Raw genomic sequence first — 19,648 nt, 5'->3', positions numbered from 1 at the left:
CGAAACCAGATCTGAGCAGGCTGGTGCAATCAGTCTAAATGACTAATTAGTTGCTGACTAAACCTTCTTTGCAGTAATTTGAAAGGCTATATAATTTACAAAACAGTTCTAATTTAGCTAAAACAACATTATTGTTCACACAATTGGCAAACTGCTAATTCAACATTCCAGAGATGCATATACTGGTATACTAGCATTTAAAAAATATATATGGTTAATTTTGTGGAATACATTCTCTATATAAAGAAACAAAAACTCTTTTATGTAATGCTTTATTGTTTTTTTTTTTCCTTTTTAAATACAGATGACCAGGTGGATCTTTACAGAAGTACACTGACAAGCTCAACAAAAATTTCACTTCTTTCCTCTTTGGTTATAAGAGCTCCAGTGCTAACAGTGGCCTTTCAGAGGATCTGCAATATACAAATACTTATCCTGATAACATATTCTTTTAATAATAACTATAACACTTAACACAAATTACTTATTGAATGCATCGGCAGGGAGAGGCTCTGGTCTATGATAATTTTAATGTATACCACACCTGATCTAGCCACAAAAATGTGTTGGTACTTGTTTTGTGCAAGAAAATATGGAGTTTGATAGATTCCAAATTCTACAGCTTCCTCTAACTCTGTTATGAGAGGTGTTCCACTAACATATTCACCACCATCTTTTCCTGGAATCAAAGCAAGAACCTCACTGATCCAGGCAATGTCCTAGCCTTGAACTACAATAATATGAGGAAATCTCCAAAGCTAGCTTTTAGGTCACCAACTGGGGTCCATACCCTATCATGGTGTAATGTGGCTACTAAACAAGAGTATCTGTCAGTGTATTTCTCGTTTTAATTAAATTTTTATATATTATTACCACACCCTAGGGTCTTTTTTAGCTAGGACAGCTTAAAAGAATTCACGGGACACTGGTTTGACAATATAACATCAAATTCCAAAAGCGTCTTACTAGGAAAGTGGGATTTGCTGTTCTCTCTCTTCTTCGATAAATCCAGGGTTTATTTGAGAAAGTTTTATTAGCCCTGCAACAGTGACAACGTAATTGTAAAAAAAAAAAAAAAAATTGCTGCCTTTCTTACCAATCTTTCAAAAACAAAGTAGCTTATAACTGTTAGAAACCATTAATAAATGTGGGAGAGTTTTTATAAATAAACTAGAAACAAACAACTCCATCCCGAGTAGTTACTCCTTTGCAAAAAAAGTCAATAGTTTGACCATTAGAAACTGCTAATAATCGTTAGATAACATGGAAAAATTTTGTAAATAGCATGAACTGGAAAGAAACAATTCTAAGCTTTTACAGTGTCAGTTTCCCATGCTAGCATTACTACAAGTTAAAAGTAGAGTGTGCTCACATAACTTTGGATAAAAATTCAAAAACAATACTGATAAAAAAATTATCTATATTTACGAATGTACCGAAAACCACATATTATCTTCCGCCACCAATTAACAGGGGGTTCGCTATTTTCAAGTTACATCTCACAGGGTTAATATGCAATGCTATTATCAAGTTCTGCAACAAAATTCTAATGATCACTAAGTTTTAAAGAAGGACTTAATGCTCGAACTATACACAACCTTTGATATACCATCATTTGTGTATTTAGCAAATTATGCTTTGACTATCAATTTCACAAGTTCTCTCCATAACATGCTATTTGGGAACAGTGTGCATCTACAACTTGTCGAAGAAACACACTAATCATATCGATATCCTTTTCAGATCAGGTGTCCAGTAATTGATTATGGCATTTTCATAGTCTATGAAACTATTTCTTCGATTCTAAGACGCCCCTTAATTTCAGAAAAAATAAAATAAAACACTAAAATAAATCTAACAAATATTTTGATTATAATAGAATTCAATTTACTAACAACAATACCGGTATTTAGCAGTAGGTATGTTATTCATTACTTCCTTCTGAGCCATCGAGAGCATTGGTAATGCAACATTTTTTAAATGAGTGCTTGACTATTTCTGGCATCAGCTTCCAAGCTGTTGATACCCATTCTGCCAATTTTGATGCTGGCGCTTTCTTAATTTTTCCGAAGGTCAACAGCCAGCATTCATATTCCTTTCTCACGTAATCCTTAAATGGTTTGTTGACTGAAACGTCTAGTGGCTATAGTTGGCTAGTCATGCCACCAGGAATCACAACCAAGTCACCAGGTTTTTGCAAGATTTTATTTTTGACCCATTTGGACAAATGTCCACGAAATGCATCAAGTACAAGCATGCTAGGTGGATTACGAAGACTTCCAGAACGTCTATTCCACACAACATTTAGCCAGTTTTCCTTAAGCTCTGCCGACATCCATCCATTTTTTTGTGCATGTACAATAACATCTTTGGCCATCAGCAGTGATGCATAGTATCACAGGGATATGCTGCTTTTTGTAGCCCATGCTTATAATCTTGATTTCTTCAGCGTTGACTGTGTAATTTCAAGGCATATCGAAGAAGACCGGGGTTTCATCAGCATTTCCAATTTCATAGGTTCTTTTTTTCCTTAATTTAATCACCTGTCACTGAAAGTTAATCAGCTTCTGTTATAAGTCTGCAGGAATTCTTTTACAGATAGATGTTCGGTGCTTTAACGATAATCCACTACGATGCACCACAATGCGACTGCCTTTAAAAATTAGCTTTCACTTGCATGGTTTATCGAGTGATCGGTAATCTCCATTACAAAACATATCACAGCTTCATTGACTTGTGGAAATCTTCCTTTCTTAGGCCCTGTAAAGCACTTAGATGTTGCTTTACAGTAAAATATGGAATTGCGATAATTTCTCCAATGATGAACATTTACTTCACTAATGTCAACCTGCAGTTCTATTTCCATGTTCTTTTGCATACACAATATGGCTTCATAGTGCCTCTTTCTGACATTTTAATGTGCAGTAAGGGATCCAAATTAATGAAACACAGTAACTCCACTTCTTACGTACTTTCGAAGATACAAACAAAACTTCCTATAATCTGAGTGAGCTTGACTATAATGAAATGACACATTCACATTTCGAAAGCATGTGAAATCACCCAAATTTTGTGAAATTTTTTGTATATCTGTAAACAGCAATTACAGAATTCTTATGAACCTTATAAAAATTCTGCAAAATCTTAAAATTAAAATCATCTCAGTGGACTTGACAAAAGTAAACAGATTTGTAGTATCTCCCATAATATCACTTTAACAAATGCTGTGCTGTAAACAAGGCAGGCAGGCACATGTTGACAATAAGTACTCTGACACACTGGTTACTTATTCATGTAGCAGAACAACACTACTACATGAATCATTATGGCGCCTCTGTAGGCAGGAGCAGCAGTGCATAACACACGCTTCTTGATTAGACAGGGTTCGAGCCCATGACCACCGCATATCCTTGGAGCAATATGGCCTTAGTTGCTAATGCTCCTAAAAACCAAATAACATGAATCATTGTGAAGATTGGATGCACATTTTGTACCATTTGAAACCAATGTTACATGCATAGCTTTGTAATTTTAATATCTTGGAAGTAAAGCCTTTTGAGACATGTTTATAGGAACTATTTTTAACTATAGAATATACTACATTTGTCTATGCAATTTAGAAATAGCGGATATATTTCTCATACAATCACAGTCTAAAAGAATGAAAATATCAAGCAGCATTCAGAACAAAGCAAAATATAAGTACATGTGAATTTAAAATGGTCTTTCGTGGATTTTAATTCAGTTTAGGCTTAATTTCAAACTATAGTTTAACTGGAAAATAGAGACTATCTATCATTAGTGGTACCCTCAGTATAAATATTACTAATTACTAATAATTTTGGTCCTTAAATTTGTCACAGGCATTCTATTCGCTGAAATTGGGTCCACTTGACCCAATTTCGGCGAAGTCTGAACGGTCTGTGACAGCCAAATTTGCTTGCACCTTCACAATGGTGTGTGTTAGTAATCCTGGATATAACCTCCGTGCACAAGTACATAGTGGATGACAACCCAGGTGTGAACCAACGTAAGCAGGAATAGAGGTGTGGCGCCCACACTACATGGAGGAATGCCGCCCCTCTGTGTTACCAGGCAGTATTAGGTGGTAGATAACTCTCATCAGCTGGTGCAATACCACCACTTTGCTTATTGGAGGCTTGAAGTGGTGGAACCCGTGTTTAGTCTCTAGAGCTAAGTTCCGGTCAACCTTTCCCTATCTCTTCTATCATGCAGTATGACTGATGATTTTTGAGGTTATGATCAACATCGTGGCGAGATCCAATATTCCTTACATTTTGAGGGTACAGCTCTAAAACGGTGTTCGCAGGCCAGCCACTAGTTAGTACACCAGACCGAACCTACTGGTAACTCTCTAGGAGGCTTCCGGATCAGCTAGTGTATAATCTTGCTACCTCTACTCTGCCAGATGATGACTGGAGGGAGTCTGAGTAGTGTGTATGCGGGGAGCATTATCGAGGCCACGTTATGTCAAGGATCCGTGTATATGCCATATCCAAAAATTTCATTACTTCATACAGCATGTCCCACCCACTTTTTCTTACTATTGAATACACCATGAATTGTCAAATTAATAGAGCAAGCTTATCTGAAAAAAGATCTAAACCTTCCAAGCACTTCCTAATTCATATTTCACAAATATACATGGTCTCAATTCTAATCTCAAGGATGTCCATTTCCACTTGCAGTCTGCCAAACCCCATGTACTTTTTCTAACAGAATCTCAGTTATCGGTTGATTCGACTACTGCTCATCTCAGATGCCCAAATTATTCGCTGTATGATTCCTATCACCTCAAAGGTGGTACTTGTGCACATCTCCGTTCTGATATCACTGTCAGAGACTTGGCAATTTGGAATCTCCTCTCTTTGTTCTTCTCTGGCTTAAAATCTCTCTACTTTATTGTGTCAAATTCATCTGTTGTCTCTACCGTTCTCCCAACTCCACTAATCACTTGGAGCTCTCTGACTTCCTCTCTTTGCAACTTGATTTTCTCCAGTCCAACTTTCCTAAAAGTGAGGTAATTTTCTTTGGTGATTTCAATGTTCACAACTCCAGCTGGCTTCCGTTTTCTAGTCACACCGACCCAACTGGTCGAGATGCTGAGGCTTTTGCAGTTACTAATGATCTTGCACAGATTGTTCATTTACCTACAAGAATACTGCATAATCCTAATCATACAGCCAATACGCTTGATCTTTTTCTCACAACCCTTCTAAGTACACGGTCGATGTGAGGGGTCCTTTAGGCACTTCAGATCACAACTTGGTGATTGTCTCTTCTCCAATGGAACCTTTATCTCATGGCTATTCCCAACCTAGTGTTGTTTGGCATTACAAAAATGCAAAACTTCTTTTCTTCTTTTCCTTGGTCGGATTACTGTTTCAAAACTTGTGATGTCAATGTTTGCTCAGATCGTGTCAGTGAAATTATTCTTGCAGGAATGGGATCCTTTATCCCACACTCCACTTTAAAATCTCATCCTTTATCTAAACCTTGGTTTTCCAATAAATGTGCTAAGGCTGTTCAAGAGAAGAATTATTCATATCATAATTGGCTTGATTCTAATTCTCCAGTTTCATTTTCTGCCTATACCAAAGCTCGCAACAATTGTAAAGCAGTTATTAATCAGTCCAAAATAGAGTTTGAACAGGCTAAGAGTAGAAAACTTGCTTCTTGCCCTAATGGTAGCCGAGCATTCTGGTCTCTTGCCAAAGCTATTGGCCGCAACTTTAGCCCATCTCTGCTCCCACCTCTGTCCAAACCAGATGGTTCTGTTGTCACTTCAGCAAGGATAAAGCTGACCTGCTAGCATCCCATTTTTCTTCCAACTCATGTATTAATGATCTTGGTAAAACACCTTCCACCATTCCCAAAACTTTCCATTCAATGCCTCCTGTGGTCTTCCATCAAAAGGATGTCAGAAGGATTTTGACGAATCTTGATGCTAAGAAAGCTCCAGGTCCCGATGGTATTTCTCCACTTGTTCTCAAAACCTGTGCTCCTGAACTTACTTCTATTCTCTGCCGCCTTTTTTTCACTTTCTTCTTCCAAAGGTGTTTTTCTTTCTGCTTGGAAATTTATTCATATCCAGCCTGTTCCTAAAAAGGGTGACAAATCCCTCCCACCCAATTATTGTTCCATTGCAATTACTTCTACTCTTTCTAAAGTAATGGAGAAAGCAATTAATCGCCAACTCTTAAACTACCTAGAAACCTTCCGCCTGATCAACGATCGCCACTATGGATTCCGTCAGTGTTGATTCATTGGTGATATTCTGGCTTATGTTACCCATTTATGGATAAATTCAATGGAAAGGTTCGGTGAAACACAAGTAGTTGCTCTTGATATCTCAAAGGCTTTCTATCGTGTTTGGCATAAAGGTCTTCTAAACAAGCTTCCATCTTATGGTTTGCCAACTGTTTTTAGTAATTGGTTATCCAGTTTTCTGTCTGATCGCTCACTGAAGGTGACGGTAGATGGCTCTCTGTCTTCTAACTTCTCCACTAATGCCGGTGTCCCCCAAGGTTCAGTTCTTTCTCCCACTCTTTTCCTCTTGTATATTAATGACCTTCTTCCAGTCACTGGAAATTCTATCCATAGTTTTGCCGATGATAACACATTGCCTTCCACTTTCCATTTTCAAAAACCTTGTCCTACTCAATCAGCTTCAACTTCTCGAAAATCTGCTACCAATTCGTAAATGCCGATCTTCGGGTAATTCTCCAGTGGGACAAAGACAACTTAGTTGATTTCAACCCTTCTAAAACTCAGTCTTGTCTTATACCTCACAAAAAGGATTCTTCTGCTCCTATGCTTATCTTTAGTGACACTCCGATTTCTGGGCAAAATGATATATCTCTTTTGGGGATTGCCCCGACTTCTAATCTCTCTTGGCACAAGCATTACAAATATTGCTTCCTCTGCATCTAAAAAACTTGGTTTTCTCTTTCCTTCTCGGCGTTACTTTTCTTCCAAACAGCTGCTCACGCTGTACAAATCGCAAATCTGCCCTGCCATAGAATATTGTTCTCGCATCTGGGGTGGTGCCCCCAAAACCTCTCTCAGGCTTCTTGATTCCATTCAGAAGAGGGCAGTTAGGTTAATTAATGATTCATCTCTAACCACTCTCCACTCACAGTTTCATAGACATACTGTTTCTGCTGCATGCCTTTTCTACAGATACTTCCATCGGCACTGTTCTTCTGAATTGGCTTCTGTAATTCCCGCTCTCTCTTTCAAAACAGTCCGAACACATGCCGCCACCAGCCAACATCCATTTACTGTCCAACTTTTCATCTTCCTCGTTTATTCATTCAATTGCTGTTTTCTGGAACAACCTTCCTTCATACATATTTCTTGATAATTAGTCTACAGAAGTTCAAGTTCAATGTCAACAAATATGTTATTTCATCTTCTCAACCTCCATCCCAAGCATGGTATTAAGTACTATAGGTTCTAATACCTCACGTGTTTGGGGTTTACATAAAAAAAAAAAAAATAATGGCAGCACTGCTCAATTTGCAACTCATAAATTTTAGATGTGTAGTGTTCGCATAATACTTGCAACGCCTTTCCTACAATTCTATTGCTTTCCAGTCCTTACTCCACAGAGATTTGAGATCTTGATTTATTTTTCTTCAGCATAGGTTTGAAGAATTCTTCATTCTATACTCCTATGGATTTTATCATTCCTTGATCGTGATTTTTAGTTAGGCACTAAAATCACAACTAGGGAATATGGAAATACATTTATGTATTTTATGTATGTATGTATGGAATTACTGGCATGAGAAAATTTTTATCCCAAACTAAACATACACGAAGAAAACTTTTTTTACAGAACAATCAGAAATAAGCAATTACGACAATCACACATAAAGGATAGTCTTGAGAATGATGAAAAAAAATTTTAGTAAACAAAATATTCCATATAAAATAAATGCAATGGGGTACTTTTCCCCCCATTCAATGGTCTAGAAACTTGCTTCTACTTTCCTTGCTCGCATTCTCTGCTGTCCTGAAAATAGCAGTTATTCTTTCAATTCCTTTACTATGGATTATAAGTACTGGCAGTTTTCATTAACTTTAAAACTTGAGAGAGGGAAAAACAATCAAAAAATTTACACTTACTGTTAGTGCATTTTAGAGCCTATGAAGCTATCTCAAATTGCCACAAGTGGTAGAATTACACAATAGCTACCGAGGTATAGGTATCAAATTTTCTGTAATATCAGGTATTCAGTCTCAAAGGGTGATATTCGTGTTGTTCTCCCCCCATAACTTCAATCACTTACTGAACAGAGATGGGTAAAAAAAGTAAAACATACAATGTTAAAATAATTATACAGTAAGGTAAGTTAGGGTAATTTCATGGCATCAACAGCAGACTCAAAGGCCAGTAAACAAGTGCTGGAGAGAACAAGAAGCAACTCGTACATCTTATATATCGGGGGTGGCCAATGAGTCAATCACGATGAATTTTAAAATACAGTATAGAAAAAATAGATTAGTCAAAATCTAAATATTATTATTATGCGCCCCACTGCATACGCTTATTACAAATCCATTTCACGTGACTACTCTTGTCACCTCTAGGCTGCACAGCAAGAAGAGTAGTCAAGTGCAGTGTGACTACTAAGCTTGTTGACTGAAAATTCACGCAGTTACATTGTGGAGAGCATAGTGTATGTGTGAAATTTTTATTTAGCTTACTTAATAACTAGACGCTACTTAAATGTTAATTTAATACCCTTTTATTTTAAATTAATACTACGAAAAAGAGTAAAACGTATCATTTTCATCAAGAGTGGGAACTAGAATACTTTTATGTAATGATAAAAGAAAAATGTTACTGTTTGATTTGCAATGCTTCCATGGCTATGCGGAAGAAAAGGAAATTTAGAAAGGCACTTCAACGCACTCCATAGTAAATACCAATCCGATTTTCTGCCTAATAGTGACCTTAAAAAAAATAAATTCATCATGAGCCATTTTCAATCCACTGCATGATGAAGGCCTCTCCGGCAACTTTCCAGTTCCTTCTGTTTTGTGCAATTGCCATCCATTTACTACCAACAAACTCATGAATTTCACCTTTCCATCTCCGTTATTGTCTTCCAGGTTTTCTTCTAGCTCCTCCTGGGTACCATTCTGTTGTTTTCTTAGTCCATCTGTCATCACGTCTTCGAGCTATGTGTCCTGCCCAAGACCATTTTATTTTTTTAGTTTTGATAAGAATGTACTTTACTTGGGTTTGCTGCCTAATGCGTGTGTTTCTCTTCTTATCTAACAGTCTGATTCCCAATATAATTTGTTCCATTCTTCGCTGTATAGTTCTCAGCTTCTCTTCCATTCTTTTGGTGAATGCCCAAGTTTTACTTCCATAAGTCATGGTGAGGAGTATACATTGGTTCATTATTTTACGTTTCAGACAAACTGGAATATTGCTCTTCAGTATGTGACTATATTTCCTGAATACTATCCATCCAAAATTTATCCTTCTCTTGACTTCCAGCCATTTATCATTATTACAGCTAATAACTTGTCCCAGATAAGTATATGACTCCACCTTTTCAATTACTGCTCCTTCAATCTTTATGTCCCTTTCTGTGGAATACTTGTTCATCTGTGGAATACTTTTGTTTTAGCCATATTCATCTTTAGTCCAAAATCCTTACTAAATGTGCATAACTGATTAAGATTTTCCTCTAATTCTTTGGGATCATGGCTTATGACCACAATATCATCTGCAAATCGTAAATGGTTTAGGTACTCTCCATTCACATTGACTCCTTTCTGCAACCAGTCTAATATAAAGAAAAATAAATTAAAACACCTTAAATCCAGATTTTTCAAGCAACAAAATTTCTTTGTGAAACATAATTTGCAATCTAAAGCAGTAACTTTAGCATCATTTAAAGTGAGTCATATTGTAAAAAAATGCAAATCATTCTCTGATGATTTGCATTCATCAAAGATACATTTTTAGAAATAACAGATTCTCTTTTTGAAAATTTTAGGAACAAAAATGAAATTAAAAGTGCTCTTCGTGATCTGCAATTATCTCGAAATACTGTGATGCGACGTATCGAAAAATAAGTAAAAATGTGAGCGAATTGTGTGTCCTTTTCTTTACAACTGGATGAATCTCGTCAGTGATACAGCTCAATTGCTCGTTTTTATTTGTATGGTTTTCAATGATTCTTTTGTTAAAAGAAAGAACTAGAGGCCTTGATATATTTAACGCATTCAAAAATTAAATTACCACTATTTAAGCTTGTATCAATAACAACAGATGGAGCTAAAGCAATGACAGGCCTTCTTAACGGATTCATTGCATTGTGCCAAAAGGATGATTAATTCCCAGATTTTTTTGAGGTACCACTGTATCATCCACCAACAAGTGTTAGCCAGCATAAGATTAAATACTAAAAGTGTTATGGACATAGCTTTCAAAATCATGATTCCATCTTCAAAATGCAACTCGAAAAAGAACCAGACACAGATGTGAGGTGGCTGAGTCAGAGTAAGTTTCTACAGAGATTTCGAAATGTGCTGAATGAAATTAAAAAATTGTTGATCAAAGGGGAGAGGATTATCAGCAGCTACAAGATACGGAATGGTTGTGTGATCTGGCTTTTTTTTTGGTAGATTTTATCAGTAAATTAAGTGATCTGAATTTGGAATTAAAAGGAAAAAATAAAAATGTGGGTGACATGATTAGTAGTATTTCTGCATATAAATATCAATTTTGGGCAATGGCTAAGGATTTCAAAGGAAAAAAATTCGATCATTTTGAAATTTTCCAGGGTTTTTGCAAAAATATTCTGTTTTTGAATTTAATAGTGAAAAATATGTTTCTGAAATTGAGAAAGTTGTGGACGATTTTGAAACCATATTCAGTGATTTTAAAACAATCGACGACATTGTTCAATATATTTCTTATCCATTTAATGTCGACTCAGATAACTAATTGCTGAGATTTTTCACATGAAGAAAATATTACTTGAATTTGAAATTATTACATTGCGAAACGATATCTTTCTAAAAGCCATATCATCAGAAAAAGACTTGAAAATATGTTTGCTGAGAAAAGTACCCAAATGCAAAAGAAATGCAGTGAACTTTTAAATTCCTGTTTTGGTTCCACATATCTATGTAAATCGGCCTTTTTGTATTTGAAACAAACAAAGATGAAGAATTGCTCTACTCTTACGGACTTGCATACAGAAGATGTTTTACAGTTGGCTGTATCACAGTATATCCCCGATTTTGAAAGCGTGGCAGATGCCATGAAAACACAAACTTCACATAAATTAAAAATTTAAATACGTATGAATTTAAAATAAGAATTCTGAATTGTATTGAATTTTAAAATTTATAAACATTTTCCAATGTGTTGATTTTTTAACCACGTGCAATTAAATTCTTCAGATGGTACATTTTGAAGGAAAAAAAAGTAGATCGCATCACAAATTAAGTTGGCCACCCCTGTTATATATGAAGCAACTAATACATCTTATATATGAGTTGTCAATGTAGTATGAGGTTACCTAGTTTAAATTTTTGAACTTATACAAAATTATAAAGTAGCTATTTTAATTTTGTTTTAAGTGTTTTGCTCAACTTTATATTTTATTAGAATTCAACTCATCTTACCTCTGTAACAAGTCCAGCTGCAATAGTTGTTCCTCCTGATCTCAACATAAAGCGGCCTAGATCTCTATAGTCTTTATATAACTCCACACAAAGTGGGCGATTTACTTCTATCTCTATCATTCCACTGCTATTCTTTCCTAAACACCTTCACAGAAAACAATATGAAAATATTTCTTTTATTAAAAAAATTATTTCCCGTACATGCCCTAAACCTAACTGAAAGTCTATGTTAAAACATATACCCACACAAATGATAGTCTATATATAATTTAGCCTTGCATTGATTTTAAATACACATTTTTTTTCACAGTTAATGAAATACTCTAAATGTTGGAAATGAATGCATTTAACAGCTCTTTTATTCATATATCATAAAAGTATCCCATGCCATTATCTACTTATCAGGTGACTATCCTCATTAGTACTGTCGATGTTGCTTCTGCTCATTAGTCAATAAGTTTTTAAGTGGCCTCACAACATGCATAGCTAATACTTTCATGCCAAGGCCTAGAATGCATTCGGTAACAGATTACTGAATACATTCTAGCCACAGATTTTGCTTGTTACAAGTATTGGCTTCCACTATTAAAAGAGTAAAGGTTGGAATACAGCAAAAGGAATGTTTCTGATGTCTTGGAAAGCAGTCATTATGACTCATTGCCTCTGTTCCCATCATTTAAAATTAATTGCTTCTGCACTCTGAAAGCAGTAGTGTGCATAAGCACACTGGACTATTGATGTTCCCATTAGTTTTTCATTAAGTACATACAACTGATTGATCACTGAATTATGACCACCTACCTAATACTTTGTAGGTTAGTACAGCAGCTATCTGACGTGGCATTGATTCAACAAGATGTTGGAAGCGTTCGGGAGGTATGGCCAACCAAGCTGTGTGCAATGTGGTCAGCAATGCAGGTATGGAGGTGATTGGTGTATCCAGACACCTGATATGCCTTTCCATAATGTCCCACAAGTGCTCTATGGGATTGATATTGGTGGAGTTCGGAAGCCAATCAATATGCTGGAAGTCAGAACTGTGTTCCTCAAACCATTCCTGCACAAAAAAGTGCCCGATGGCTTGGTGCATTGTCACCTTGGAAGACACCATTGCCATTCGGGAAAAAGTGTAACATAGCGGGGTGTATACAGTCAGCAAGCAGTTGTCAATGGCAGAGACAAGTGATATGTTGTTCCACATGCACCAGGGATCCAAGTTCCTGCCAGTGAAACATGCCCCACACCATACAACTGCCTCCACCAGCCTGCATTTTTGATACCATGCATGATGGATCAAGAGCCTCATGTTGTTGATGCCAAATCCGTACACGACCATCCACAGTGTGGAGTAAATAACGTGACTTACAAGACCAGCAAACCTTCCAGTCTTCTAATGTCCAACTTGCACACTCTTTGCACCAGGTGAGTCTTTTACGCCAATGAACCTTGGTTATGAGAGGATGCTGTAGGGGTTGTCTGCTGGTATAGCCCATACATGAGAGAGTGTGATGCATGGTCATGCCAGATATTGTTTCGAGTTGGCCTGTGATGTATTGGGTAGTCAATTCTTCAACAGTGCTACGCCTGTACAAATCATCGGGACCCAGCGCTCACTTCTGACATCAACCTTTCACTGTCCTTTGCAGTTTTGCCGTTGGATTGCTGTTTGACCATTCTGACGCCAGTGCTAGTACACTTTAACTTTGGCAGCTCTCGAACACCCCACCATTTCAGCTGTTTGAGAAATCAAGGCACCAGCTCGTCGAGCACCCACAATCTGTCCTTTATCAAAGTCCGATAAATCCTTCCTTTTACCCATCACACTTGGAATTTTACTACCTACTGAACCAATGACATCTTATCTATGCTATGTAGGTTGACTAACTGCACACTCTCGTACCTCACGTGGTCAACAGGTCGCATTCAGTTTTCATAGGGGCGGTCATAATTTAGTGATCACTCAGTGTATATACACTCAATAAACAACAAACAAATTTTAACTCTATTCAAATGCAGGAAGTAAAAGGATATTTACAATTATAAAATGATATCACAACCTCATTTCTTTGTATAACCCCCAAACTATATAAAATAATTTTATACAAAAGGTATAAATTTTATGCCGTTTTTGGTTCTTATAAATTTATTTATAAGAACCGTTTTTGGTTCTTATAAATTTATTTATAAGAGCCAAAAATCTAAAATAGGCACTATAGCAACTATAAAGTGAAAATACAGAAGCCAAAGTAAACTTTTACAGAATTTCTTATACAAAAATTAAATTTATTTTGTATTTCTTTTTTTAATCTAAAAACAGCAATAAAAATGTTTTTTTACAAAGAAAAATGAAAAATCCCCAATTATTTAAACTGCAAAAGAATGCATAAGCAGTAGAAAAAAAGCTGCTTGTGCCTACCTGCCCAGCTGTAAGAAACTGGAGACTGAAAAAACCAAAAAAGATCATTCTTCCAAATCAACAATACAAGCAATTAATGTGTCACATATATAAAACAACAGAAATTGCATTAAGAAATGCAATACATTTATTTTAAAAATTATTTCCTTCATTTATATGTTCCAAAAGTTTTTTTTGTATTTCATTGTACATGTATTACAATTTTTGCATTCCAGAATCTTTTTTAAAGGAGGGAAAAATATGCCCTGCAAATAAATAAATAAATAAATAAAAGGCCAAAATGATTAATTAATGCTGCTTATAGAAACAAAGAATGAAATTATTTGTTTCTGTAAGCAGCATTTCCCACTCATTAATGAGAAGAGTGGGAAAAAGATCTAAACTTTACAGAACACTTGCATTAGTGGAGATGTTAGAAGACAGAGATCCATCTACCATCAGCTGCAGTGAGTGGTCAGAGAGAAAACTGGATACCAAATTACAGTTGGCAAACCATAAGAGGGAAGCTAAATTATTTATAAGAGCTTTAATGCCAATGAGATGTCAAGAGCAACTGTTTGAGTTTCACCAAATTTTTCCAATGAATTTGTCCATAGACGGGTAACAAGCTATCACCAGTGGATTGACACTGGCAATCACTGATCAGAAAGAACGTTTCTAGATAGTTTAGGAGTTGGCAGTTAATAGATTTCTCCATTACTTGAGAAAGGGTAGAAGTGAGTGCAATGGGATGGATTTAGCACTTTTTTTTGCAATGGAGCCAGTACGACTTGGTAAAGGTCTTTCTATGCCTGTATCCCAACTAACTGGAAAGAACTTCCCATTCTGATAAAAAAGAAAACAACTTAGTGGAATGTCAAAGTTACATTCCACTGGGCAGTAAAGAACCACACATAAACAAATTAAGTATTTTTAATGACTTAATATGTATTTTAAATCTATCAAAGAACAGTCAAACACAAAGAACTTTTGGGATAAAATTGCAGTGATGGAATTTGTTGGCTAAAAGAAGAATTTCTGCATTTAGAAAGAGAAATAAAAATACTGTTGACATTTTATGGAGTTATGGAGTGAAGTATTCTTATTGTATGTGGCTACCTGTACATCTGGACAGAATTATGATTTGAACACAGAGCTGAAGAACTGGAGTTTGAACACAAAAATGAAAAATGGCAGCTATTAACTAAGTCATTTCAGAGACAGTTTTACTATACAGGGTGATTCAGGAGGAATAGTAAATATTTTGGGAGGTTATAGCATTGATTATTCTGAATAAAAAAGTGCATATAAATGTGTCTAATTCTCAATGGATACGGAGATACAGCTGTCTGAAACTGGTGCACACAGCTCCCTGAATCAGATGTGACCAAGATGTGTTAGAAGTGTTGTTAAGAATGCCATGCATCTTCACACATGCTGATATGGTGTTTGTAGTGGAAGTGCTACTGCTGATTGTAAAGAATATCATCAACGGTTTCCTAACCACAGAATACCGGATTCAAGAGCGTTTATTAGTGTTTACACCAAACCGCATGAGACTGGTACAGTTCCCAGAGCTCACATTTCTTCTGAACATGCAAATGAACAAAATGTGGATGAAATAGAACACATTCTTCAGTAGGTAGAACGTAGTCCTAGTATCAACACATGAATTTCTACGCATATCAGTGTTCCACAGACAAGAGTATGGCGATGCCCAGCAATTGGAATTCTGTCGCTGAGTAAATACTAATCGCCAATGAATTCCATTAATACTGTTCAGCAATGAAACTACTTTCACAAATGACTGTATCAACGATACCTGTAACTCTCATAGGTTGTCAGATGAAAATCCACATGCCACTGTAGAAACAAATTTTAAAAATCGCTTCTCTGTAAATGTGTGGTGCGGTATCATCGACAATCAGTTGATTGGACCTGTTGTCTTACCAAATCATCTTACAGGGCCTATTTACCTAGAATTTCTGCAAAACGAACTTCCACTTGGAGGATGTTCCCTTGGGTACAAGGACATGATGGAGCTCCTGCACATTATACCCATCTAGTGATACAATATCTAAATCGAACTTTTCCTGAATGATGGATTGGCAGTGGTGGTCCCATTCATGGGCCACCAAGGTCTCCAAGACCTCACTCCATTAGATTTTTGTTTGTGGGGATGGATGGAAAGCGCAGTATACAAAGAAAAGGTGAATACAACAGACGAATTGCTCACTCACATTTTGGATACTGCTGTTCTCATAACGGAACACCAAGACGACCTCAGAAGAACAACACGTCATATTACCACAAGAGTTGCAAAGTGCATTAGGTTGGCGGTGGGATTTTCGAACATAAATGCGATATTTATTGTGAACTGTAAAAAATTTGTCAATTATTTGTGTTTTGTATCATTCAAAAAGTCAATAAATACAAACAATAAGTCATTTATCATTCTTTAATACTTCTCATAATGGCTTTTTGCACGCCAGTTTCAAACAGCTGTATCTCCGTATCTATTGAGAATTTGACATGTTTATATAAACTTTTTTACTCAGAATAATCGATACTATAACCTCCCAAAATATTTACTATTCCTCCTGAATCACCCTGTATAATGCAAGAACATACAACCTTTCTGTTTTAGTCAGCATTTTACCTGTTTGTGTTCCTAACCAAAACAGGTAAAATGCTAAAAGTCATGGACTCTTGCAGGCAGCAGACTGTGAGCCACAAGAACAGTTCCATACAAATAATTATGCATTTTTCAAAACAGACTAATTTTTGCTGTCAACGTTTACTAATTAAATATGAATTAATTAGTAAATAACAATCTTATAATAATAACAATCTTATTATATGGTTAACAAACACTAATAACAATCTTATTATATGGTTATGATAATATTGTTAAATACTTAGAAAGACACAAAATCAGAAAGCAATACAAAAAATTTTATATTTCTAAAAATGGATATTTTCAAAGTCAGTGTGAAACTATTTATGACATGCCGGTTTTATACTTGGGAGAAGGGAGTGAATATCCTTGATATAACGGAAACACAGAGCCTTCAACACCTAAATGCAAATCTGTTGTTTACAGGTATAGAAGAATATGGAAGATCACTGGAATCATGTTTTTACTGGGATTGCAGGCCAGATTTTCCAAATACTAGTGTTCTCTGCTTATAGTAATAGTAATCGTGGCATGTGATGCAAGAAAGCAAGCGTATGAGCTTATGTAACATCAGCCAAAAAAAAAAAAAAATTCACACAACCATTCCCTCTAAATGTTTGTCCAGTTCCTCCTTAAATTTATTTAACCTATCAACTTCCACAACGACAGATGGAAGTTTGTTCCGGCAATTAACCACCCGCTGGCTAAAAGCTTATGGGATAGTCAACTAAAAAATAGCACTATGGATTATCTAGGACAAGAAAAGATCGTTCCTAAGAAAAATAATGCAAAGTGTGCCATTTTCAGATTCTCAACTGCCATTTCTTATCTTGTTGCATATAAAGCTAGGTTTAATGAAAAATTTTGAGAAAACTTTTGGACACTAATTAAACTGCATTGCTTCAGCAACCAAAGCAATACAGTTTAATTAGTGTACAGAGGAGGAAACAAAGTTGCCTGAAACAGTTGAAAACAATATATTCCAATTTTACCAGTGTTTGAGTGTCTTTCTTTTTTTGTTATTTCTATGAAGCACCACGCTTATTAAAAATGTGATATTCTGCTATTAAATACATTTTTTTCAGTAAATTCTCCATTTGTTGTGTATGCGTGTGTGTGTGTGTGTGTGTTCATTATAATTTAAGTTAGACTGGAATTATATTAATTCACTTAAGGAATCATAATATTGCTCTATTACATAATAACAGATTAATATTATTAATTTACATCATACATGAAGTTTATATACAGACAAAAGAAAAATTGATCATTGGAAGAAATGAAAAGCATGTGCACAGCTGGCAGGAGTGACCAGAAAACTAAGCACTTTACAATCTATAAAACAGTTACTAATTATGAAATCATTTAAAAAATCTAAAATTATTCTTGTAACAGCAAAATGAAAAACCATTACCTTGGTTTCTTTTTTACAACTTGTCCACTACTTTTATGGAGCTGAGAAATCAGCTTCTTTATTACTGCTTGCTCACACACACTTTGGTAATGAAGTATAACTGGGAAGCCCTTTGTGATGGGAATATCAATATTGAAAATAACAACCCTGGCTTGGAATCTAGTAGCGGCCCTTATTGGCTGATTACTATCACAGATCACACTACCAACCATCACATTATTTATGTCCATGCCTACCAGCTGAAGAGTTACATGGTCACCAGCGAAAGCCTGGGATGATGAAACTTCATCGATAGTAATTCCTAAAGCATAAAAAACAAACATCATTTATTTAAATGCAGAGAAAAACTTCTGATAAGTATAATATCACAATAAAGAGCACTTAGGTATTTTAAGTAGTGAACTAGCCTACAAGTGAAACACATACCATGTGATTTTTTATTTATTGAATCACTTATGGAAAAAAAATCATCGTATACCTTGTTAATTATTTATTTAAAAGTGATTATGTGCATAGGAGACAGTCCATACAGAAAAACTTTTTAAATGTCCCCCTCTTTGTGAAATAACATGCTGAATTTAATGAAATTCTGCAGTATGGCTTCTGTGGAAATGGAAAACACCTTTTCTTTCCCACCCCATGTCAATATCAAAATTCACATACAGTGTACCCTCAATATATCACTGTTTTCAATATCTCCAAAAAAGAATATGAAAAAAATAGTGTTCAAAGAACAAGCAATTTCTTTCTTTCTTTCAAATCAACTATGTAAGGATTAGTTTTCAACAGTTTTCCGGAACTCGCAGCCCACCCAAGACCCCCGAACCGGGACAATACACCAACTGCCGACATTCCATACTAACCAGGTATGTCAGGATGGATCTCAAGAATCCTCAAAGGTTACCGCATCAAATGCGTACAATTACTCTGCAGAAACCTATGTTCTCTTATCTCCAGTGTGAAGACCGCTGTTGCACCTCTCTTACGCAGCAATGTAATATACCACATCACCTGCAGAGATTGTGACAGCTGCTACATCGGTGAGACATCAAGACGTCTTCAAGATCGCCTTACGGAGCATGAGAGAGCAATCCGCCTTGCTGAGACAGACCAGTCAGCAGTCGCAGAGCATTTTTGAGCCACCCACCCACCACGATCTCAATCCCAAACGTGACTGCGAAATAGCAGACCACTCACGACACTTTCGCCACCGCCTATGGCTAGAGTCACTTGCCATATTGAACAATCCGAAGGCCATAAACTGCTGCAAAGGCATGAGATTGCGCCCCATCCTAGAGACAACCATTTTACAACTCGACAAGCAGTGGAGTAAAACAGCGCATCGTACGACAACAATAGGAAACCAGCTTGAATGAATAACGTGCCTCACTGCATGCACGGCTATATCCGTTGTATTCAAAATTTAGTCAAATTAGTTGATAAAGAGACGCAACTGTCTCGAAAGCTTCTATTGTATTTT

At 36.1% G+C, this 19,648-nt stretch overlaps 1 protein-coding gene across 2 annotated transcripts in view; it reads right to left on the bottom strand.

Annotated features, from left to right (window-relative positions):
* Positions 1-285: 285 nt before the first annotated feature.
* Positions 286-19,648, bottom strand: part of HBS1 (translation elongation factor EF-1alpha (GTPase) HBS1) — a 295,975-nt gene continuing 276,612 nt past the window's right edge. For both annotated transcript variants that reach the window (XM_090371173.1, XM_090371174.1), the window contains 3 exons: positions 18,169-18,469; positions 11,683-11,827; positions 286-413 (listed from right to left, as the gene is read on the bottom strand). In XM_090371173.1, coding sequence (XP_090227299.1) covers positions 405-413; positions 11,683-11,827; positions 18,169-18,469 — 455 coding nt within the window. In that variant the 3' untranslated portion in view covers positions 286-404. The remainder of the gene's footprint in view (positions 414-11,682; positions 11,828-18,168; positions 18,470-19,648) is intronic.

The sequence above is a fragment of the Mastigoproctus giganteus genome, chromosome 4, assembly GCF_048544385.1.
Source record: "Mastigoproctus giganteus isolate SK-2022 chromosome 4, ASM4854438v1, whole genome shotgun sequence".
Lineage (NCBI taxonomy): Eukaryota > Metazoa > Arthropoda > Arachnida > Uropygi > Thelyphonidae > Mastigoproctus > Mastigoproctus giganteus.
This window is presented reverse-complemented; position numbering and strand designations above follow the sequence as displayed.